The 25,886-nt window shown below is 45.0% G+C and overlaps 1 protein-coding gene across 1 annotated transcript in view; it reads right to left on the bottom strand.

The window, feature by feature from the left end:
- SLC8A1 (solute carrier family 8 member A1) overlaps positions 1–25,886 on the bottom strand; it is a 344,239-nt gene that overhangs the window by 35,758 nt on the left and 282,595 nt on the right. Inside the window, exons 3-5 of the mRNA XM_084829117.1 lie at positions 17,352–17,455; positions 9,150–9,167; positions 4,307–4,375 (exon numbers count right to left, since the gene is read on the bottom strand). Of these exons, the coding sequence (XP_084685243.1) occupies positions 4,307–4,375; positions 9,150–9,167; positions 17,352–17,455 (191 nt within the window). The remainder of the gene's footprint in view (positions 1–4,306; positions 4,376–9,149; positions 9,168–17,351; positions 17,456–25,886) is intronic.

Raw genomic sequence — 25,886 nt, 5'->3', positions numbered from 1 at the left:
GTTTATTTATGTCTATCAGTCCCAGCTCTTGTAAGGACAAGATAGCCATAAAGTGCGTGGTCGCTGCTTAAAAATGTCCTATGGGGGAACTCTAACCTTGTGGTGAGTTGATTTTCTGTACGCTCCAGACATGTGACTAATTGGGGGGGCAAAGGGGCGGCCCACCAGAGTGAGAGCTCTCCTTTGTTCTCACTCCAGTTCAACCTGCAGCCCCTGAAAGCAGGCCTCCCATGCGGCTGCAGGATTGCAGTTGCTGACTTCCCCACCCACCCACTCTGGGTAGAAAGTTGTCTTGCAGTGGCAGAAGTTGTCGCCAGTTAATGGGGCTGGGAAGGAATGTTACCTGCATTCCAATTGGCAAAGACTATGCAGGGTTTTGCCTTCCCCACTGCAAGATTAATTCCATTGTAAATAAGTTGATCTGGACTGTCAATAAATTCTTTGGGGATGCTTCATTTTTTAACATTTGTCACAGCTATGTGGGTGTGATGGGCACTGGGCTAGATCCATTGGTGAGGGGGAACGGGACTGGGCTCCCTGGTCCCCCACGGTGGGGATTCCTGCGGATCTCGGGGACGTACCACCAAGACCAGCCCAGCATGGGGGCTGTGAGCTGGCCACGTCTGAGGTAGTGGCAAGGGGTTCAGATTAGCAGTCCACACCATGGCATGCCTCTGGCCCTGCCATCCGCTTCCAGCAGGCCAGGGAGGGGGAACTGGCCAGCAGGCAGGCTGGCCAATGACAGGATCCACACCCTATGCCACCACCAGGCCTATTCAAGTGAGTCAATAAAGTGGTGGCCAATTTATTATCCCAGCTATGTCTGTGTCTGTGACAGGAAGCTCTGGCGTGGGCTGGTCCATGAAGTCACAAAGAGTCGGAAGCGACTGAACGAATAAACAACAACAAAAATGTCTGTGTATCTAATTTATTCTCTTCTCTTTGCCAACCAGACCCAATTAAAGCTGCCCACACAAGACAGGGTTAGAGTTGCTACTATAGGAGACATTTTTGAGTGGCGATTCATTTTCACCCATTGGTAAAGGTGCCTGACTCAGAGCTAGTTTAGCTTCATATAAGGTATTCTGCAGGGATGTACGAATCCCACTTACCGGTCCACTGCGGGGGAGGGGAGGGAGACGATCTGTCCCTGCCCCCCCCGGAATCCTCCCCAGCCGGCTCCGCTCCATGGCAAGGCCACAGAGCTGCTGGCCAGGGCCGGCTGCAGCCGGACTTCTGGCCGCTGCCAGGCTGCTGCCGCGTCATTTGCATCCTTGCATTAGGCCGTGATACGTAAGTATTTATGTAGCGTATCATGGCAAAAGCCAGGGACGCAAATGGCGGCTGCTATTCCATTTGCGCCCCTGCTCCTTGCCGTGATAGGCTACGTAAGTATTTACATAGCCTATCATGGCCTAATGCAGGGATGCATATGGCAGCCGCTATGACAGCCGCCATTTGCAGCCACAGCAGCCTGGCAGTGGCCGGAAGACAACCCACTGCCGTCGCCGCATCCGCTGTCAGGTAGGTCTGTTCCGGGGGGGGGGGGACTTTGCGGGGTGGATTGCTCCTTTCCGCCACGGACTCCGGGGGGCTGGATTCTAAAGAATCCAGCCTCACTGGAGTCCGTGGCGGAATTCTCCAACATCCCTAGTATTCTGGCAAGAAATGTTCAGGGTTCCTGTGTTTTAAAAGGGCTTCTTAATGACAAGGATTATGATTATCTGGAGCTGTGTTTTTTGTCCTATGCAGGGCTCTGTACTATATATCTAAGGAACATCTTTTACATTCTGTGGTGGTCCTGTTTTGGAATGTGGAACTTTAAACAAAACACACACCCCCGCCCGCCCAAGGGACATCTGGCAACCCAATTCATGGCTGAGAATTCAAAGTTCCTCTTGCTAGGAAGGAATTTAATTCTTTGCTCAGTGCCAGCCCCTTGCATTTTCTTTTCCTTCCCCTCTCATTTCCCTTTTGTTCTTTGGAAGAAGTGAATTTGGAAGGTGCTAATACTACTTGATTGGTGTTTAAAAACAATGTGAAGTAATTTGCTAATTCGGATGCTGCCGAAGACAATGGCAATGGAGGGGAGGGCGGGTGGAAACAATCTGATTTTTGTTTTTCTGGAACTGCGTGAGTCAGAAGCTTTAGCGAGCGCCTATGGGGGGTGGGGGGGCACAGTGAGTCTGCAGTTACCATGAGGTGGCCTGAGGTGGCTGCATAGGGCAGTGCTTTGCAGAGGGTAACCCTGTTGCTACAGCTGCAGATAGGAGAAAGCAGCAGCATTGGATTACTAATCAGGACTGGCTGATTTGATCATGTAATGCCAGTGCTTCATCAGCTGCACTGGCTTCCAGTCCATTTCTGAGCTCAATTCAAAGTGCTGGTGTTGACCGCTAAAGCGCTAAACGGCTTGGGACCAGAGTATCTAAGGGCATGTCTCCTCCCGCACGTATCTGCTCAGACCCTTAAATCATCTTCAGGGGCCCTCCTCCAGTGTCCCCACCAAAGGAAGCTAGGTGGATGGCTACAAGAATACATGGAACGTGGGGTGCCAAAGAGATTTTCCAAAGAGGTTTGCCTGGCACCTATGCTGTTGTCTTTTCGGCACCAAGCAACAAGCTTTCTTTTCTCCCAGGCATTGTAGTGACTTAGTACTAGGTTATTATGGCTGTTTTATTGATTCTTGTGCTGTTTATTGTTTTGCATTATACTGTATGTTATTCTTTTCAGTATTTGTATTGTATTTTATATTTTTAACTGTTATATGGCATTTTAGTTTTTTAACTGTAATCCGTCCAGAGAACATTAGCTATTGGTTGGATTAGAAATGTAATAAATAAATAACAGATCATCCTTCCCCAACCTGGTGATCGCCAGATGTGTTGGGTCTGCAAATCCCAGCCAGGGAATGATGGGATTTGCACTCCACACACTTGGAGGGCACAGGCTGGAGGAAGGCTGGCAAACATGATGAAGCATCACTGCCTTGAGAGGTGCAGTAGGTGAAGGCTGAGCTAGAGGATGCAGTACAAGATGGATGGAGAGATAAAAAGGGCAGGGTCAGGTTTAGCTTTGAGGGGTCCCTGGGGAAAGTGCCATCTTGTGGCCTTCTTGCTATCAGTGTGCCTTGATGGACTTACCTAGCAGTGGTTGGCAGTGGCAGCTAGGCCTAGCCGGCATTTTAATTTCTTGGAATGCGTCACTCTGAAGCATTATGGGAAATTTAAATGGTGGCCCTCATGGGATGCTGTGTGCAGATGTTGACCCTGATACAGTGAGGAGGCCTAGGGTTCATGAAAAAAGCCAAACAGGCTGACTGATAGGCCACCAGGCCTAGTAGTTCCAGGGCCTGATAATGAGTAGTGGGGAGTTATTTTCATGTTTCACTTATTGTGCAAAAGCACTTAAGGCAAGGCAGAAGATCCCAAAAGACCTGGAAAGGGCAATGGACAGAGGAAGCTTGAGCAGAAGGGGCTGGATTCTGCCTCTGGGCTATGATGTGATTTTAGGCATTAGCAAAAACCAAAACCTTGGAATTCCTTCACAGGCCAAATTTGCCTGTTTGCTCCTTTGGGGGATTAGGGGGAAAGGTCCTTGTGCCACTAGGACTCACATCAGCCTGCATAATTTGTAACCTACCAAGCTGAACAGAGTTTGCCAGCCATGTACTGAGGCTTTCCAGGTGCCAGACTACCATGCAGGGAGAAAAACAGAGGTTTACTGAGCCCGCTAGGCCGCAATGCCTGTATGGCGGGTGGCCTAAACATGGGCAGATCTGGATTAGAAAGATGGCTCTATATTTAAAAAGACCAAAGCTATTATCCTTGCTCATCTTTCTCTATCATATTGCTCAGCCTTCCCTAACCCAGTGCCCTTCAGATGGGTTGGACTACAACTCCCAGCATGCCCCAGCTAGCCACACTGTTTGCTCCAAGAAGGCTGGGGATGCTGGGAGTTGTAGTCCAACCCTGGGGAAAGCTGTCATAGCTGATGAGAGTGGGAATATTGAGTCAAGCAGCCTTTCGTCAGCTTTTATTTGCCTACTGTCTCCCTTGGCTCAAAATGTTCAAGTCCATAGTGATATCTTTTAAAGTAAAGACTTGACAGAAATCTGACCCAGCCTGGCAAGCTTAGGTGAAGCAGGTAAGGCCAGGCAGAAGATATTGGGTTCCCATCAAACAGCAGCCATTTGTCAGTTATTTAATTTGTGGCCTCATTTCTTCACTGGAATCCACCCCTCCTCCCTGCACCACCATATATAAACACGTATTTGTTGAAGCAGGATCCTAGCGAACTGGAATACCTTGAATGTTGATTACGGTGGAAGGGAAGGGATGGTCTCTAGCATGGACCTTCCTGAAGACACGTTGGCCTAACAAAACGATCGGCAAAGAAGTAAAGATCAGTGAGCTGAGTTGGGTGTTGGTGGCAGATTGAACTCTTGGTGTAGTTAGATTCTGTTAGAGGTGAGGAATCTATTGAGTTAGTGAACTGCAACTTCTACTCCACACACGGTTATTGCTGTTATAAATTTCCACAACAGACACTCTCCAGATGTTGTTGGGACTCCAACTCCCATCAGACCCAGCCAGCATGGCCAGTGACAGGGATAGGATCTGTAGTCCTACACCTGGAGGGCCACAGGTTGCCGAGCCCTAAGCACTCTCTACCTTCTTACATTTTACAGGAATAAACTGAGGCATGAATGAGGTTCTGCCCTATTCAAGTGCTTCAGAAGATTAGATGGATAGCCATCACCTTTTGAGTAGTTGAACTCCTAATGAAAATCTGTTTCCAAACTGCAATTTTGCAGCTTCTGTCCATGTTGGATTTTAAAGAGAAAAATGATTACAATTAATAGAAAATTGTACATTTTTATGCAGTCTTTATCATTCCTCTTCCTTTGCTATGCAGTTCTAATTTTCTCTTGGGTTCCTCAGAGCCATGGCTATGCTGTATGCATTTCTTAGAGAAATTAACATGAATGACTAGAACGTAAAGTACAAAGTATTCCTTCAGGCCCATAGCAAAGGGCTGCATCCAATAACCTGGTTAGCAGTGATGGGGAATGATGGAATAAACATCAGGTACAGAATAAAAGAGCTTTGCTGAGTTTGGCAAGTATTTCAGCAGGCAGTGAGAAAAAAGGGGGTGTAAAAGACCCTTCTTTGGTGCGTGTGCTTGAAAAGGTTACTATCGAGAAGGTGTCCTTATTCACTGTCAAAGATACCAGTACGTTATTGTAAAACAGCTTTTGGGTCTAATCTAGGCCTGAGATATAGCGCTCTACTTTGCACGGTTCCTGCTGTTGGAAGGTACATTTTGGGGAAAGCGACGGGGCAAGCCTTGACAGGGACTGAGCTTATTTAAGAAACGTACGAACATTTGAAGAGCTTTTGGCTCAACTCGCATGAAGTGTTTCCAAACCGGGATATATGTGCGCTCCCAAGCCCCACCCCCTATATTTCTGACATTCTTCTCCAGTCATACTTGATATATGTAGTGGTCACTGGCTGTTATTTGATAGAATGAAGGTTTTGTTTGGCAACTTATTTAAATGTTCCATATTAAAATAAAGATGGTAATTATTATGGGTTCTAAGCAGCTGTCTCTGGACAATGCAAATGGTTTTTCCCTCTCCTCAGTCTGAAGAGCAGGATTTCCAAATACGAAGGTGACACTTGAAGAGGCAAGAGTATGAATTTATGTGCTCCACTTGGCACATGCATAGTTTCTTTGCAAAGCAATTAGTTTATGAATACTAGCAATATATAAAAATTATCATTAACATAGAGCTTAGTCTAGTGCCTGCATTCAAATGACTGCTCACAGGTCTCAACTGAGCCCCATTTCCCTGATCAGAATTATCAACATGATTAACAAGTGCTTTGCCAAGGCTTGCCCATTTATAAGGTGGATGGGACCCTGTTCCGAGCACCAGCTATGCAGGTGCAACTTTGCACTGCTGGCTAACTTTATTTATTACGTTTCTGACCCACGCTTCCTTTAAGGAGCTCAAAACAGTGTTCATAGCTTCTCCCTTCCTGTTTTATCCTTACAAACAACCCTGTGAAGTAGATTTGGCTGAGATATGGTGACTGGCCCAAGGTCACCCAGTGGTCTACATGGCGAAGCAGCAGGTTTAAGTCCCTCTGTCGACTATACTGCATGGGGTCCCAACTAATTCCTGACTGTATCTTACAACTAAACCCTCTGGCAGCTGTGATGGGTAGAAGTTCTGGGTGGTGGTGGTTGTGGGGGTACTAATTAGGGTGGAAGAACAGATCTGAGTGATATAATGCTTAAAACTCCCCTGGCTTTTGTTAAGATGGTAAAATGCAAATAAAAAGAGAGCTATAGATAAGTTGGCATAGAGGTCCTTGAAAATGTTTTGAAAATTCAGCTGGAGGCATGATTTTGATCTATGAGGCTCCCTGGTTATTATGCCAGGGGCCATGTTGCCAGCAGAATTACTTAAAGAGAACAAAAAGCTTAAATGCACATCATCCTGAGATTTCTCGAGCTTCATATTATGCCATCAGATCATTTCTGGTGAATCACTGCAGCTTTTTTTGTTTTGTTTTTAGTGTTAGCTTGTTATCCTGAAAGATGTGATGCTAAGTTTGTGAGAATGAAACATCGCACCCAATCATCAAACGGTGTACAAACTAGAGCCTTAGTATGTGGGTTTAATGGTAATCCTAGTGTGCATCAAAGAGATCAAGATGTCTTACCATTCAAACATTTCCCTTCATTACAAAAGCAAAAACAAGAAGCCAAGAGGTTAGCAAACAGATCATACGGTGCCATCTTCTTCAAATACATCAGTCCAATCTGGATTCATTGCTGGTGAATGTTTTAAACGACTGCTCTGCGTGTTTGATCTGTAAAAGGTGCTTTTCAAACCTTTTAGCCCTGACTCTTCTCCAGGGCTGGGGATTCAAGACATGCAACCCTACTGTGCAATTTGTGAGGCCGACCTCAGGTTCCTCTGCAATGTTGATGAGCAGAGGTGGGGAACCTCTTCTAGTCCAAGCGCTGAAGTCCATGTCAGAGATGCTCTCAGGTACTGCACTCCAGGAGCAGGCAGGGCTGAAGGCAGAGGGGCTGGGGTGGAAGGCAAAGGCGGATGGGCCAAAATACGAACAACAAGTCTGGCAAACGTCTTTGGAGGCTCTTGTTGCCAGTCGCTAACAGTGAAAAAAGTGGGGAGACAAGCTCCGGTGCTCACAAAAACAATATTTATTATGCTTGACGCGTTTCGGAAGGTGTCCTTCCTTCGTCAGGAACTATCAAAAGCTGTTTGTTTTCTTACTCCGGAGTAGGGATGTCTGAGAATTCCGCCATGGACTCCAACGAGGCTGAATTCCAGGGAATTTGGCCTCCAGAGTCTGTGGCGGAAAGATCCCACTCACCTCCGCCTCCCACTGGACCATCACGGAGCCAAATTCTCCTCGCTGGTGGCTCCGTTCCGCAAGCGATACGGCCGCCATTGCCATGCCGTATTGCTGTTGAGCAGAAACAGGAAGTGATCCGGATGCAAATGGCATCCGCTACGTCGTTTGCGTCCCTGTTTTTCCTCGCGATAGGCTACGCGTCTGTATTTACGTAGATCTTTATGTAGCCTATCGTGTGAAAAAACAGGGTCGCAAATAGCGTACCTGATGCCATTTGCATCCAGATCACTTCCTGTTTCTGCTCAGCAGCGAAACAGCACAGCAATGGTAGCCGTATCGTTTGCGGAACGAAGCTGGCCGGCGGCTCTGCGGACTCACCACAGAGGGGAGCCGGCCAGCGAGGATTCTGGGGGGGGGGGGAACGGAGCGCCTCCCCACTCCCCCGTGGACTCAAGGTAAGGGGATTCGTACATCCCTACTCCGGAGTGAACGAGTGTCCTTGCCTCTGACTGCTTGTACACGCTGTAGATAACATCTGCTGCAGTGTGTACAAGCACTCAGAGGCAAGGACACTCATTCACTCCGGAGTAAGAAAACAAATAGTTCCTGATGAAGGAAGGACACCTTCCGAAACGCGTCGAGCGTAATAAATATTGTTTTTGTGACCACCGGAGCTTGTCTCCCCTGCTTTTCACCGATATTTATGGTGCTCTTTCCTTCTTCACCTCTGCCAGTAGCTAAGCCTTAGGGCATAGATTTCAATGTTTTAGAATGGGGGAAAGCTGCACCAAAGCTGTGATCCTTGGTTTTCATTCTACTCCACTGATATTCCTCAAAATGTTGTCTCCCCCTGCAATGGCTTGGGTGATTTGTGCAGTCAAGCTGGCTTTGCTTTTTCAAGGAAGGGCATGGGGACTTCTTGAACTCAGCCACACCTCTTCTGCTCCTCAAGGTCCACTCCAGTCCTGCAACCATCTATACATCCTTCCCTATATCACAAAACCTGTCTTAAGCTCTCTATATTTTAAAAGCTGTGAGAGACCTGTATGGATGGAAAAGCAAAGTACAAGTGTATATATTTCTTTCATTCAGAGCACAAAGGGGAAAGATTAATTGAGGAACTGCTTCATGCAAGCCTCAGTTCAATGAATGGGAGTGGACTGAAAGAAAAGAATGGGGAGGACATGCATTTAAATGGGGCTAATGAAAGAGACGTTCTTGGTGGGTTGTGTACAGTTTCCTTCTAGTGTGATGGGTTTGCCTGTCACAGAATGTAAAAAGAAATGTTCACCACAGTCGTTCACCTTTAAACCTTTATTGAGGGTAGAGAGAGCCTTTGATTGGCTGGAGTGGGAGTACCCCCATCTTGATAACAGGATTTGGCTATGCAATAACACTTGAACTCCATGTCTCCCTGAATGCATCTCTGAAAATTTAAGGTTAAATTTTCTTTTACAACACAAGAACACAAGAAGAGCACAAGACGAGACATGAGGGTAATAGCCTTATCCCATGTTGATCGCCAGCAACTGGTACTGATCCTAGAGGTAGCAAATAACCATCATTACTAGTAGCTATTGACAGCCTTCTTAATCATAATTGGATATGGAATGATGTATGATAGTGCTAATAGTTTGCTGTAAGTCTTTAATAAGCTTAAGAAGAAGAGCAAAGAAGCAGCAGAGGAAGCACTTAATCTTTAATATTAGAAACATATACTGGAGCAAAAAGACAATTAAAAATCCATACCTGTAATTGTGAAGCCACCTAAAGGAATTGCAAAAAAAGAGAGAGAAAAAGGAAGCAAATTAACATCCGTTTTTGCCACACTGCCCATGCCACTAATTTAAGCTTTTACCCTAAAACTGAATTATATACCTCCTAACAGAAGCATGTACCCAAATAGATCAGGCAAGAAAGTCGAATGTTGTATGTGGGTTTGTGTGTGAGAGAAATGTTTATGATCAAGAAGAAATATTTATTATCTAAATTTTCCATGTGTGAAAATGTAATAAAAATCAGAAAGTCTCCAAAAATCTGCCAGACATGGCTGAAACATTTAGGCTGCAATCCTATATACACTTACCTGGGAAGAATCCCACTGAACTCAATGGAACTTATGTTTGAGCAGGCATGCATAGGGTTGCACTCCATTCCCTGATCAGTGAAGACCAAGATGAGACGTTACAGTGAATGTAGCACCACATCTTCTCCTGTCTCCTTCGGTAAGCTCTAGAATGTCAAAATGTGTGACATGACATCACTGTGCTGCCATATTCCCTGCCTCCATTCCACTTCATTGGCTGGGCAGGGAAAGTCGCAACCCAATGCCATCACTGCACACATGTTGATTTGCTAGATGTTTCTGGGGGAGAAAATACAAGGAGATTTGGGGCTGCTATTGTGACGACTGCCATACATCACTGTAATTCTGGTTCTGGTCTAACTCTCAACAATGTATCATGTTCCCTGGCTTTTTAAAAACGTATGGAGAAGCCGTAACACAGAGCACATACTCTACATGCAGAAGGCCCTAGTTTCAATTCCTAGCATCTCTGTTTAAAAAGGGGTCAAGCTGGGAAAGACATCAGACTGCAAGACCTTGGAGACAAGACATTGGAACTTAGGAAGCTGCTGTATACTGAGTCAGAGCATTGGTCCATCTAGCCCAGTATTGCCGACACTGACTGGCAGTCTCTCTCTCTCTTTCATCAGGATTTTGTCCTAGCCTTACCTGGAGATTGGTTGAACCAGGGACCTTCTGCATGTAAAGCACGTGCTCTGCCACTGAGGCACTGTCCCTCCCAGCTAAGGTCCCATCCCGAGCCTTACCTGGAGATTGGTTGAACCAGGGACCTTCTGCATGTAAAGCACGTGCTCTGCCACTGAGGCACTGTCCCTCCCAGCTAAGGTCCCATCCTAGATGGGGCTGCCCGGTGGTCTGATTCAGTATAAGGTAGTTTCTATGTTCATTTTCAAAACAATCTCTGTAACAGTAAAATATGCCCCCCTCGTTTCAACCTCAACTATCCTCCTGTGTGCACAAACAGACAAAAGCTTTTAGTAGGTGATATACTATCTGTTACGTATTCTGTTTTTCTCTAAAGCGCTGTGCCGAACTTCTGAGATTCCTTCACACTCTGTTGTCATGGTGCCCATTCAACTGAATGACGCAACTCCTTTTGGGAGCAGTATGTGTGTGCAAGCTGTGCGTTTGTTCTGTTTTATTACGGGCATGAATAAGTGATCTGATTCCAATATATTCAACCAACTAGCCAACAAGGCACTAACCTGACTCCACAATGAAGTCCTTGTGATTGCAACAAGGTTATGTACAGTGTAAGATACAACCCAATTTACTTACTGAATGGAATTAGATATCCAAATGAATCTCTGGTTTATCCTTTGAATGTCCCAGCACTGTCATTAGGCTACTCACAAAGAGGGACACAATCTAATGGTTGCCTCTCTTGCATGAAGCCCACTGGGACGAATGGAAGCTGCTTGAGGGCTCCTTGCAGCTCCCATTCATTTCAACCAAATACAGGGACTAACTACATGTTTACAGACGATGAGTACCTGAGTCGCAATGTTGCCCCATGAAACAGAAAGCTGCTTCAGGAAAGGGGAATGTAGAATGGAAAACTGGTGGAGGAAGGGAACACATAACCTGATACTGGCTCACCATTTCTCTGACCTAAATCGCCTCCTCCAGAAAGATTCCAGTTGTGTGTTTACTCTTGCAAACAAATTGGAATCTCTCATTAACCACAACAAATAATCATTTCCACTTGAGCTATTTCTGTAGTGCAGGGGTGGGGAACATGTGGCCCACCAGATGTTGTTGGACTGCAACTCCCATTAGCCCTAGTGAGCATAACCAATGGTGAAGGATGATGGGAGTTGCAGTCCAAAAACTTCTGCACAACCACATGTTCCCCATTCTTGCTAGAATGGGCCCCAATATCTCTTCTTAACTGATTCAGAAATAACTTTCCTTCAACTGTCATGTGAAAACAGAATGTTTTACTATCATGACAGTAAGTTTAAAGGAGGACTATTGTGGTATGCTACAAAGCAGGAGTTAAAAATATCTCTACTATTTCTCCATGTATCAGAAGAAAGATTGGATAAAATTTGAATCTTGGCCTGATTAATCTGTGCTTCTGCCAAAAAGCTCCCTGGATGAGATGTCTCAACCAATTATCAAATAATTGACCTAAGATGTCTTGTAGTTTTCCATCAAATCTTTAATAATTTGCTCTCACTCTAAAGGCAGACTGAATCCAAGGGACCACTTCAAAGGCAGCAGATATTGTGAATAAATTTAAGTAAAAACATGACATCAATTACTTTCACTTAGTTAAATTGCACTAATAATCCTTCAAAAAAGAACCATTTGAGGACAAAAAATTGAAATAAAAAAGACAAAACAATCAACTTACATAAAATACGTCAATTGACTAAAAACAAATGGAGAAAGAAATACAAGAAATGTGGTGCTTACCAAGCTCATTCAACAACAGGGCTGTGGAGAAGACACAGAGGGACAAACACAGAAGAAGAAAAGACAATGAGCAATGAAATTAAAGAGAACATTCACAGGAAAGCTCCAGACCCAGGAGGCCAGATACTGTAGATCTGTAGAGCTGCAGGATACCACCACTACTACAAAGAAAAAGAGCATGAAAAATAATGGAAAAGAGACATGTCTCATGGGAATGGGCTTTGGAGTCGTGGAAAAATATTACATGAATTGTTATATATGGTGCAACAGACAAATCTTTAAAAATTCATTCCATGCACCCAACTTTTGGGTTATATACTTCTTGGATCCATACCCAGATCTTAATTTTGTATTAATGACAGCTCTGCCAGACATTGAGGAAAGAATATGTGTCATTGGATGTTTGTGAGAGTTTTCTTCATCCTTTGTTGTTGTTTTTAAACTTCTTCAAACTATTCTTATGTCTATAATTATAACAGGGGAAGGATGTTTCTCTATGTGCCTTCCTCATATCCTGGCACATGGGTGGGCCTTGGGTCTGAAAAGGTTGAAGAGCACTGTTGTAAAGAATGCATAGCCTTCTACCCCAAACTATAGCCTCAACAAAAGTATGGGTAGAGCCTGTGTGAATTGGGGTTTCTGAGCCCCTCCCCACTCGTTCCATCAGTGGCCATTTGTCCCAATTTGGAGAATCATTGGGAATGGCAGCATAAAGAGCTGCAATGGGCAAAAACCTGGGGAAGCCCTGAAGTGTGAGCTGAAGGACCACAGGTTGCTCTGATGCATGAGCATAACTACCTTATGTTGGTTAAACTACAGTTGCTTCCTGTTCCTCCAACAGAAGCTCAGATAGTGTTTCTGAGTTCGAGATCTCTACTAGAGATTCTCCAACAAGAAATTTGTTCTCAGTACCCTCCACAAAAATTCAGTTTCCCAGAATTTCAGGGTGTATGGGGGAAGCTATAGCGGTTACAACACTTTAAAAGAGGTGCATTTGTAGTGAGGATGTGAAATAAAACAAGCAGAAGAGCATTGTGATTGACAATGCTCACTCTTGCCTTGTGCTCAGTGGCAAGTTGGTCAGAGAAAAGGGGAGAAAAGAATATGCTCTAATGTTCCTTAAGGCATCCTTGGAGAAGCAAAACACATTGTAAAAACAAGCTTTTCAAAACAGGTTGCTCTATTGACTCTCAGCACTTACCATCAACACAAGGGTTTCTCCCATTCCAGTTTTACAGAGATACCCACTTGCATGTGAAGCTGTGAGGCTATTCTACAGCTGGAGACAGACCACTGTTTTTGAGAGAGTTGAAAGTAGTTTCAAAGAAGCTTTGTTTTCTATGGTGTACATCAGCCTTCTCCAACTCGGCGCCCTCCAGATGTGTTGGACCACATATCCCATCATCCGCATTGGCTTGGGATGATGGGAAATATAAGCCAACACATCTGGATGCCACCAGGCTGGGGAAGGCAAGTGTACACAGCCATTTCTTTCATTCCAGCGTCCTCTGGTCAAAAAGGCTTGGCAGGTATTTGAAGCAATAAAAAAGCCTGCAATTTGAGCAGAGTTGAAAGTGGGATGAGTGTGTACACACACCACATACAGTGGTTCCCCTTTCAACTGCCTTCCACTCTCTGAAATGCCCTGAATGAATCAGTCTCAATGTGCCTTGTTTACTGCCCAATACGTATCTGAAAACGGAAGAAGGAATTGGCTTCCAGCACATGTATTGTGCTCAAAAGAGATGCCTGTGTGAACATCCTCCTATTACAGAATGCACACAGCTTTTTACACAAGTGTGGGTCTCTGCATGTGGAATGGAATTGTGAGAAGCAGCCCTAAGAGGCTGGAGGCTTTAAAAAAAGAAGTTTGGATTAGTCCAGTCTTCTCCAATTTGGCCTCCTCCAGATGTGTTGCACTATGCATCCCATCATTCACAACCAGCTAGGTATGCTGGCTGGGAATGATGGGAGTTGTAGTCCAACACATCTGGGGGACACCGGGCAGGGGATGCTGGACTAGGCAATCCTTTAATTACCTTCCAGTTCTATAATTCTAGGTGCCCTTTATTACATCACATGGGCACTTCTGCTTCTGTCAAGATGTGTAACAGAGAGAGGAATTTGCAGATCTCTTGCCTGTTTTTCAGACCCTCCTTAGGGAGACCCACTCTACAGTTTGAGATCCACTGCAGTATAGCAAGATTGCTGAATTTTCAGCATCAGTGCTTCCTTTCAACTTGGAAATGCTAGATTTTTATAATTGCAAGTTCAACTTGTTTTATTTTGAGACATGTAACCCAGCTCATGACTATAATAGCTCTAATGCCATAGGTAGTGAATTATTTTCCTTAGAAAAAATAAGACAAACCTACTTCTATTCATTCAAATCTGGATTTTTAAGGGTGGGAGGGAGAGGGTTCCTTGTAAAATGCATCTGTAGCTAATTTTGAGAAACTTTTCAGTTATGTGAGATAAGAGTTGTATGGGAGCCGTATAAATGAAATGGATTTAATTGTACTTATGATGAAGTACTGGCTCACAGGTCATGGTCTTGTCACTTTTCTTCCCTGTTTACCTCATGCTTTACTACATTGTGGGGTGCACATTTTTCTGCTACACTGGAACCATGCATTTGGATAAAAGGGCAGTGATCTGGGTGACTCAAGTGAATTGAGTTTATGCTGTGATCCTGTCACAGTTAAATAAATCTCTCTGGATGAGTTTAATTAGCGCTGCTTCCTGTGTTACGAGATCAGCGTGTACACCATGTGTTTACTTGTGGTGTACTCTGAAATACATTAGTGGACATGGACATATGTATTTATTTCAATAGCAGGAGACTGTGACTGGCCCCAGCACCTAGCTGTGTACACACAGGATGGAAATAAAGCCATACATCTGCCTTATATGTTACAGGGCACACGTCATATTATGTAGTCTTATTTGGACAATATTTTCAAGAGAAGAGTCATCATGGTACAAAATTACCATATATTGTCTGGCTACTATGCACGTTACAGCATACTGCAGACTGGGCCAAAAGCAGATACAATGTGAATGTGGTGAACACATTGTCATCTAGTGAGCTAGTTCACAATTTATTGCAAGGGTTGATTCTAACTGAGATTTTGTGTTCGTGCCTTGCAAGTCGGCTTCTGGGAGGCATCCAATTGGCCACTGTGTGAAACACCATGCTGGAATTAAATGGTGAGTTAGTCTGACATCAGGGCTCTTTTTAGGTTCTTAATCATTTTTATGCACAACAGCGCAAGACTGAGCTGGCTGATCTGTGGAAGGTGGGTGGATGGTCCTGCTTTTGGACAAAGAGGATGGATTAAATGGCTTTTAGGACACCTCTCCTGCCCCGTCAGAACACTTGGATCTTAAGAATTTATGGTAACGAATGGCCACAAAAATGGACAGTTCTTCCATTACTTCTAAGACCATCAACCCAACACTACAAGGGCAGGGAAACTTGGGCTTAAGCTCTCAGTCTGATGAGAGGTTGGGAGTCAACTGTTCATGCCTTCTTAGGGTAGTCTTTCACTTGGGCCAGTTCCCACGTTTCATTCATAATGAGGTTACATATGAGTTAAAACCCCTCTCTGCCTGGAAGAAGAGTCAATAATAGCGCGAGTGCCTGCTTTGAATAATCATCACGGTGATGAAGATGTCGTCTCCTGCCTTTCCTTCAAGGAACTCAGGGTGGCATACATGGAGTTATCACATTTAACACTCTCATCAACCCTGTGAGGTAGGTTATCGTGAGAGGCCATGGCCAGTATATACTGGCCCTAGGCACCCAATGAGCTTCAAGGTTGAGTGGATGTGGATTTGAATTCAGGTGTTACTGGTTCAAGTGCAACACTCTAACCACTATACAAGCCTATCCTCCCAAACTACAAGTTACAAGCAAAGATGAGTAACAGTGGCTTAAACAGACCTTTTAGAAAAGGGAAAGCTGCTTCCAGTGGAGTTGACTGGGAGCAGGGAAGCAGCAGGGTGAGGGGGACTAATTCTTTCCGCAATCCAAATCTCTCTCCCCTTCCTGGTCCCAGCATTTTCCCCAAGTGATGTTTCAAACACTTCAGGTGGGCTAGGGCAACTACTACGGGCCCTCTCTCCCTGGTGACTCTTCTGCTCCCTAACCAGAAGCAGCTTTTCCTGTTCTAAAAGGGCCATCAAGCTGGAATTTAGGCACCACACAGAAATGTGTTATGAGGAGGGTTTTATATACCTTCCTGGCAGGACTCTTAACACAGGTCTGCAACAGGGGTTCTCTTAGGCCAAGGTAACTGAGCACTTACCCAGAAATGTTGGGGTGAGGGCCCGGAGATCAGTTCAGAACAACCAGAATATAAAATCAGCTAGTCTAATATATCAAAGTTATTTAAGGCGCAATCGAATGCATGTTTAGACAGAAAAATGTTCTACAGTATGACTGTCTGGGGAATGCTGGGAGTTGTAGGATCTTTTTCTGTTTAAACATGCATAGGATTGTACCCTTAACTGCACTACTTCTCAGTGAACAATTGTATTACTTCTTAAAGTGTCTGCACACTTTCCCTTCTATTGCCACAAGTAAAGGGACAATAGATTTCCTTTATAAAACAAAACAGGGGCTGGGAATATTGTTGAGGGGCCCAGACCTCCATAAACCCTTCTGTGACCAGAGTCCTGGAATGGGGCGGGGGAGAGAAGAATCTGGGCCATAGTTACAGGTATATTTCACAGTTAATTCACCATGCCTGAATACAATACACAGGCTACTGTTACATGTGTTTGCATGTAACATGTTGTTTGGGTCTCATTAAGATGATACTGTGGGAACTGGCCCTTTGGAGAAAGATGGCTGCTGTGCCAATAACCTGAGAGGTTATAAAGGAAAGGAAAGGTTCCTCCTGTGCAAGCACCGAGTCATTGCTGACTCCTAGAGGGATGCCGCTTTCGCTGGCGTTTTCATGGCAGACTGTAGCGGGGTGGTTTGCCATTGCCTTCCCCAGTCATGACTACCTTTCCCCCAGCAAGCTGGGTACTCATTTTGCCGACCTTGGAAGGATGGAAGGCTGAGTCAACCTGAGCTGGCTACCTGGGACCCAGCTTCTGCTGCGATCGAACTCAGGTCACGGGGAAAGTTTCAGTTGCAATACTGCCACCTAACATATGCCCTATTACTTGGATTTTATATTATCCACATCACAGGACCTATTTATCATTAATTTACAACATGTGTTTAAGTGGGACATAATAACCAGTGGGGATGTACTTTTTTTTTTTTTTAGAGAGTGAGCAAGAGAGAGAGAGATGAAATTAAAACTGCTAAGCTTGATAGAGGCCACGGCAAGTTAAGTGGAAGCTGAGTAAGAAAGTTGTGAGAGGAGGGAGACACACACAGAGAAATGTCCCAGTTTCTTGTGAGCTGTCTGGGTTTACTCTCACACCTTTCATTCTTCTTCGTATCCATATTGGTTCCTCAAGCACAAGGAAGAAACTGCACTCTTTCTCATATTCCTCACGGTCAAGTATTCTAAGGGTAATGAATTTCCTGTAGGAACAACAAGACAAAGGCAAAACAAATGGTTGGCGTTTTACACACACACACACATGCTTTAAGTTCGACGTGTCGAGCTGGCGTTGACTGTGATGATAATGGAGGGGAAGACTCTGCCACACATCCCTATCTTTTATGTATGTAAAAGAGCAGAAAACCTCTGTTCTGGAAGGGTCCTTGGTTGATTCATTTTGGTGACGAACCCCCTCACAAATTTAGCTTTTAAATCAGAACCTGTGCTCTGTTGGGATGGAAAAACCAAGAGTGTTTTTATTAATTAGCTTATTTATTTAGGTAATGGATTTGCTTCTGATTCTTATGTCAGTGTCTCATATTAAGAGTGTTGGACTGGGACTTGAGAGATCCAGGTTCTAGTTCCCACTCAGCCATGAAGCTCACTGGTGACTTTGGGCCAGTCCTGACTCTCGCCCTAACCTACCTCATAGGGTTGTTGTGAGGATAAAATGGAAAGGAGGAGAGCTATGTAAGCTGCCTTGGGTTCCTTGCAAGAGGAAAAATGGTGGAATATAAATGTAGATAGATAGATAGATAGATAGATAGATAAGATAGATAGATAGATACATACATACATACTTAGAGATCTCTCACTCACTGTATCTCAAGAGTTTAAGGCAGGCACCCTTATTATAACAATCCTATGAGGTGGCTTAGTGTGAGACATAAGCCCTTTTCAGGTGTTCATTGTGTGGAGAATGGACACATGTGTTGGTGGATGGGTGGTGTCTTCGGTGGCAGGCTTTGCCCATGATGCATGTGACAATCCCCCTGCCCCTGGTGCATGTTCATTCTCCATAGAACGAAAGCCTTCAAAGGGCTATTTAGTGCTACTTGTCCAAGGCCACCCAGTTTGCTTCATGGTGGAGCAGAGATTCGAACCTGGGTCTCTCACACAGTATCCTGTCCACTATATCGCATTGGCTTTCAGTCAAAACTGAAATGCTTTTGTTCAGGTCCTAGACACACCAGTGTAGAATACAGGCTAGATAATGGTAGTTCCACTGAACTCAATGGAATTCAGTTGGTTTAACCAGATGCTACTCTGGCCAAGCTTGTGACTGAATTTCACAGCAAATGAAAAACTGGAGTTCTGGACGTTCTAGCAATGAACATCTGTGGTCAGCAGCTCAGGTCTCTGCCCCTTTACATAGACAATAGAATGTGTGTTTTGAGACTTCAGGAACTCTAATGTGCCAGGCATCCATGAGTGACTAAGACAGGTGCATACAGGTAGGGCTCAGCCCCACATGGCCAATCCCCCACCTTTCTTTTCACTCATCTCCACCAGACGGGGCTCCCCAATTTCAATGTAGAAGGTCTTGTTTTTCTCATACTCCTCATCATCAATTACTTTGATTGATATCGTTTTGCTGAAACAGAGAAGAAGAAGAATAGGGATTCAAGAGTAAGGCAGGCAGAGAAAAGAAAGAAAGAAAGAAAACAAAAAGAAAAGAAAAGAAAAGAAAAGAAAAGGGGAAACTGTACAGAGGACAGAAAAATTCAAAGATGTTAAAGGGTTATTTCACCATGCAGCTGAAGTGACGGTGCTCTGCTTTTCTAATAATATATTCAGTTCACAACTATCTCTGTGAAAGCCGCATCGGCATGGGACAATTTCTTGAAGTCCATGCCATCTGACTTGTGTCACCTACCATCAGCCTGGGGCAAATCTGCACAATAAATTTACATCAGTTGTACACCACTTTAGCTGACCAGCATAAGGGACTGGCCCCACACTTCCAGGCCCAGAGTCTTCCTCTCTGCTTGGGTTACATGGTTGCCTTTGCTGCCCAGACAGAGCTTCACTTCCTGTGAATGTATGGCTATCCAACATCCATTGTCAGTGGCGCTGCCCAACTACACTGGGAGCTTGGCTATTTGCTCAAGCTCAGCTACACTGGGAGCTGGCCTACTTGCCTGGGTGCTCAGAGGCTTCCACTTTCTGTGCGTACTCTCAAAACAGGGACGGTGGAATGTTGCAAGTTGGCCTCTTGGAGCTATGGGGAAGACCAGGTCCCACAGTGGGGGTAAGCAGCAGGACTGTTATGAGTTGTTTGCTATAAGCTCAGTGGTTTACCTTTCCTGTAGCCAAGCCAAGTACTAAAGGGCACTTTGCTAAGGCATTGATCAGTCCTGAGCTAGGCTTCTCCTGCTGCCTTCACAATGAGCTAACACCTGTCCATCCAGTTGCTGGAACCAGCAGACTAAGTGACGAGGTATATCCTATTTCTTATCTTCATTTTCCAGGAGATTTCCCCACAAATCGTGAGGCTGCCACCACTTCTGTCATATCTAATTACAATTTGTTGTGTGTGCATTATACCAAATCTATTTTTCACTGAGGTTTTATCCCTTTGATGATTAATCCTCCCAGGTAGTTTAGTGGTGAGGAATAAGGCAGGGGTGAGCAACCTTGTTTACATCAAGGCAGTGGAGGCTGGTGGCTCCGATGTCAGTGGGGCAGCGAATCCACTCCGGGTTTCAATCAGAACTCTAATGGAGCTATCCAAGATGCCACCAGCCTCCACTGCATCAAGGGCCACATTCACCTCTGGGTAACCTGTCTGGGGCTGGATGCCAGTGGTGAGCAGGGCCAAAGCCAGCAGTAGGCAAGGCCAGAGCCAAAAGTGGGTGGGTCACCCCTTTTCTCTTTCTTCCACTCTTTTCTTTCTCTCCCTCTTCCTTCCCACCCCGTGGGTTGCCAGGGAAGGGGCAGAACACTCTTGTCAGAGATCTCAACTGACTGCAGGCCAAGGCCATGAAACTAGGCTCTGCAAATTGCCCGCTTCTACTCTAAGGGTCCCCAGGCTGTTTTTTCTATAGGCCTCTGTTTCTGTATGCCTAGAAGTTTCAACCATATAGAAGAATGAAGGCCTTTTGATTTTAATTCCCTCTCGCCAGTAGCACCAGACCACTAGAGGTCTGGTGCCACTTGGTTAGGAGACAGACCAAATACCAACACTCACCAAAAGCCTCCTACTCCTTCTCTCTCCTTCCGCTTTCCAAAATACTGAAATGGAGGTCTATTTCCCCATCTGGGGGACAGGACCATGCTGCACAAGTCTCATCTCATATCAGTGGCTCCTTTATTACTGGGTTCTCTTTCTTAGTTCTAGGGCCGGTGTCAAGGGGAGGCATAGTTGGGCACCTCCTGAACCATGCCTACCCCCCACCAGGGGCCCACTGACAAGAGCCCCCTGGAACTGCTCCTCTTTTTAACAATTGCAAAATTCTTGTTCATCTGCCTCTCGCTCTGGCCCAGCCAATGGAGGTGGCGAGAAGGAGGAGCAGTAGATGCCACTGCCTAATTTCTCACTGGCTCTCTGCCTGTCAAGCAATCAAGCACGCAGTAGCTATGATGAAAAAGAGGATGAGGAGCAATAGCAGCTAGTGAAAATGGCAATGAGAAGGTAGACTCACTGAAGGAGGGTGACTTGCCCCTCCCCCTTGGAGCCGGCACTGCTTCGTTCTTCTGCACCGCACTCACAACAGCCTTTGGGCTCTCCATCTGCCCACGCCTATCCATTTTTCGATCCCATTCTTTCCCCCGCTTTCCCGATTAGAAGTTGGGCTTCTTCCTATGTACTCGTGCCTAGGCAATACTCTTTGCATTTGCTTTCCCTGATTTGCATTCTGAGTCAAATTATCTTATATGGTAGTATTCCCTGCAATCGTTGTATATATTTTTAATTTTCATTTGCTAGCTTAAATAGCCCCTTCATGGATCACTGCCTTGTTGTGGCGAAGGGGCTTGCGTAACTCAGTGAAGCCATAAGCTATGCCGTGCAGGGCCACCCAAGACGGACAGGTCATGGTGGAGAGTTCTGACAAAATGTGGTCCACTGGAGAAGGAAATGGCAACCCACTCCAGTATTCTTGCCAAGAAAACCCCATGGAACGTATCACAAGGCTAAAAGAGATAATGCCGGAAGATGAGCCCCTCAGGTCGGAAGGTGTCCAATATACTACTGGGGAAGAGCAGAGGGTATTTCCAAGTAGCGCCAGAAAGAGTGAAGCGGCTGGGCCAAACCCGAAAGGACACTCAGCTGTGGATGTGTCTGGTGGTGAAAAGAAAGTCCGATGCTGTAAAGAACAATATTGTTTAGGAACCTGGAATGTCAGATCAATGAATCAAGGCAAGCTGGAGGTGGTCAAACATGAGATGGCAAGATTGAACATCAACATCTTGGGAATCGGCGAACTAAAATGGACAGGCATGGGCGAATTTAATTCAGGTGACCATCATATCTACTACTGTGGGCAAGAATCCCTTAGAAGAAATGGAGTAGCACTCATAGTCAACAAAAGGGTGGGCAAAGCAGTACTGGGGTACAATCTCAAAAACGATAGAATGATCTCAGTACGAATCCAAGGCAAACCATTCAACATCACAGTAATTCAAGTCTATGCCCCAACCACTGATGCCGAAGACGCTGAGGTTGAGCGGTTCTATGAAGACCTACAACACCTTCTAGAACTAACACCAAAAAAAGATGTCCTCTTCATCATAGGGGATTGGAAAGCTAAAGTAGGAAGTCAAGAAATCACCAGGATAACAGGCAGGCATGGCCTTGGTGTACAAAATGAAGCAGGACAAAAGCTAATAGAGTTTTGCCAAGAGAACACACTGATCATAGCAAACACTCTTTTCCAACAGCACAAGAGACGACTCTACATATGGACATCACCAGATGGTCAGTATCGAAATCAGATTGATTATGTCCTTTCCAGCCAAAGATGGAGAAGCTCTATACAGTCAGTCAAAACAAGACCTGGAGCTGACTGTGGCTCAGATCATGAGCTGCTTCTCGCAAAATTTCGGCTTAAATTGAAGAACGTAGGGAAAACCACTAAACCATTCAGGTATGACCTCAATCATATCCCTGATGAATATACAGTGGAGGTGAGGAATAGATTTCAGGGATTAGACCTGATAGACAGAGTGCCTGAGGAACTATGGACGGAGGTCCGTAACATTGCTCAGGAGGCAGCAACGAAATCCATCCCAAAGAAAAAGAAGTGCAAGAAAGCCAAGTGGCTGTCTTAGGAGGCTTTACAAGAAGCTGAGGAAAGAAGGGAAGCGAAAAGCAAGGGAGAAAGGGGAAGAGATATCCAACTGAATGCAGAGTTCCAGAGAATAGCAAGGAGGGACAAGAAGGCCTTCTTAAATGAACAATGCAAAGAAATCGAGGAAAACAACAGAATGGGAAAGACTAGAGATGTCTTCAAGAAAATTGGAGATCTCAAGGGAACGTTTTGTGCAAAGACGGGCATGATAAAGGACAAAGAAGGCAGGGACCTAACAGAAGCAGATGAGATTAAGAAGAGGTGGAAAGAATACACAGAAGAACTATACAGGAAAGATCTGAATGTCCCTGATAGCCATGAGAGTGCGGTCACTGAACTTGAGCCAGACATCCTCGAGAGTGAAGTCAAGTGGGCCTTAGGAAGCATTACTAAAACAAAGCTAGTGGAGATGACAGTCTTCCAGCTGAGCTATTTAAAATCCTAAAAGATGATGCTGTTAAAGTACTGCATTCAATATGCCAACAAATTTGGAACACTCAACAATGGCTGCAAAACTGGAAAAGGGCAGTTTACATTCCAATTCCAAAGAAGGGCAACGCCAAAGAGTGTTCAAACTACCGCACAATTGCGCTCATTTCACATGCCAGCAAGGTGATGCTCAAAATCCTACAAGCTAGGCTTTAGCAGTATGCGAACCGAGTACTACCGGAAGTACAAGTGGGGTTTCGAAGAGGCAGAGGAACTAGAGATCAAATCGCCAACATTCGCTGGATCATGGAGAAAGCAAGAGAATTCCAGAAAAACGTCTATTTCTGCTTCATTGACTACGCTAAAGCCTTTGATTGTGTGGATCACAACAAACTGTGGCAAATTCTTAAAGTGATGGGAATACCAGACCACCTTACCTGTCTCCTGAGAAACCTGTACGAGGGTCAAGAAGCAACAGTAAGAACCAGACATGGAACAACCGAGTGGTTCAAAATTGGGAAAGGAGTACGACAAGGCTGCATATTGTCGCCCTGCTCATTTAACTTATATGCAGAGTACATCATGAGAAATGCTGGGTTGGATGAATCACAGGTCGGAATTAAGATTGCCGGGAGAATTATCAACAACCTCTGATATGCAGACGATACCACCCTAATGGCAGAAAGTGAAGAGGATCTAAAGAGCCTCTTGTTGAGGGTGAAAGAGGAGAGTGCAAAAGCTGGGTTGAAACTCAACATTAAAAAAAACTAAGATCATGGCATCTGGCCCCATCACTTCCTGGCATCTAGAAGGGGAAGAAATGGAAGCAGTGACAGATTTTACTTTCTTGGGCTCCAAGATCACTACAGATGGTGACTGTAGCCATGAAATTAAAAGACGCTTGCTCCTTGGGAGGAAAGCTATGGCCAACCTAGACAGCATAGTCAGAAGCAGAGACATCACCTTGCCGACAAAGGTCCGTCTAATCAAAGCTATGGTTTTCCCAGTAGTAATGTATGGCTTTGAGAGCTGGACTATAAGGAAGGCTGAGCGCCGAAGAATCGATGCTTTCGAACTGTGGTGCTGGAGAAGACTCTTACGAGTCCCCTGGACTGCAAGGAGGTCAAATCAGTCCATCCTAAAGGAAATCAACCCTGAGTGCTCATTGGAAGGACAGATACTGAAGCTGAAGCTCAAATATTTTGGCCACCTAATGCGAAGAGAAAACTCTCTGGAAAAGACCCTGATGCTGGGAAAGACTGAAGGCAAAAGGAGAAGGGGACGGCAGAGGATGAGATGGCTAGATAGCATCACGGATGCAATGAATATGAACTTGAGCACACTCCGGGAGAGAGCGCAGGACAGGAAGGCCTGGCGTGCTATGGTCCATGGGGTCACGAAGAGTCGGACACGACTGAACGACTGAACAACAAAAGCTTAAATAGATATTACTATTCTTGAACCCTGTGTGTGTGTGCACGTGTGCTTAGGCTAAATGAATCCGTTGTGATGCACCATGCCTCAAGTTCAAAGATCCCCTTAATCTGTGCATTGCAGAATGTGCGTAAGGTTATACATATATCTGCAGAGGACTAGTGTTAGCATGCACTCCAACTTAAGACTGTTACAAACTGCAGACTGGGGTAAGATATCATGGCAATATCTTATCCCACACTCTTTTTGTGTTTAACATTCAGCTTGAACAAGAGTCCTGGTGAACAAGAAAGCTTGCTCACTGGTTTGGGATGTTTTAGCTAGTCATAGTAAAACTATTACACTGCTATTGCTTTTGGATCCCCCTGCCCCTATGCAGATAGTGTTGTAAAGAATGCAAACGGCTCTAAATAGCCCTTGGGCTTCCAATACTTTGGTGAAGGCTGGGACATTGGGATGTGGCCCAGGGTGCCAACTTCTGAGATCCTACAGATGAGAGGCTACACTTCTCTTTTCTCTAGTCAAGAGGACCTAAGCCTAGGTTGCTTAATCACTATATATATATAAAAAGAAAGAAAACAGAGGAAAATTGAGCTGGAGAAGACTCTTACGAGTCCCCTGGACTGCAAGGAGGTCAAATCAGTCCATCCTAAAGGAAATCAACCCTGAGTGCTCATTGGAAGGACAGATACTGAAGCTGAAGCTCAAATATTTTGGCCACCTAATGCGAAGAGAAAACTCCCTGGAAAAGACCCTGATGCTGGGAAAGACTGAAGGCAAAAGGAGAAGGGGATGGCAGAGGATGAGATGGCTAGATAGCATCACTAATGCAATGAATATGGACTTGAGCACAGTCCGGGAGAGAGCGCAGGACAGGAAGGCCTGGTGTGCTACGGTCCATGGGGTCACGAAGGGTCGGACACGATTGAACGACTGAACAACAACAGCAAAATCATTAGTGAGAAAGAGTTGGAAAATCAGACCTCTTTAAGTAAATTGCAGGGGAAAAGAAGATATTCCTTCAGGAAGCCATGCCATATGATATATTGATATCTATATCTATCTAGGGGGTGAGCGTGTGTATGTATATATGTGCTAGTGCACACATTCTATTACCCAATACATCTATCTGTCAATCTCTCTGTCACTTACACATACCCATGGTGCTCAAGGTATCACATCCTTATTTTCCAGTCTGCCAGTGAACTCTGCTCTTCCCAATTCTCTACCATATTGTATTTTGTGGTGTTTCAGGTAATGTACCTTGGCTCTGAAGCACTAGGTAATGTGCATGGTATCTTAGCCTTCCATTTTTCAGTTTCAAGGGCACTTTGACTACCACCCTAGGCTACTGAGCACCGGACTGCAGGAAATGGAATCCGTGTGTGTGCGCACGCGTGTATGTACATAAACCGAGCAGAAGGGAATCTTATAAATGAACTGTGAGAATGGAGTTGCTTTCATTCGATGTGAGAGC

Source organism: Heloderma suspectum, chromosome 1 (assembly GCF_057233095.1).
Source record: "Heloderma suspectum isolate Gila_16-S chromosome 1, 16-S_ref, whole genome shotgun sequence".
In the NCBI taxonomy this organism is placed as follows: Eukaryota; Metazoa; Chordata; class Lepidosauria; order Squamata; family Helodermatidae; genus Heloderma; species Heloderma suspectum.
This window is presented reverse-complemented; position numbering and strand designations above follow the sequence as displayed.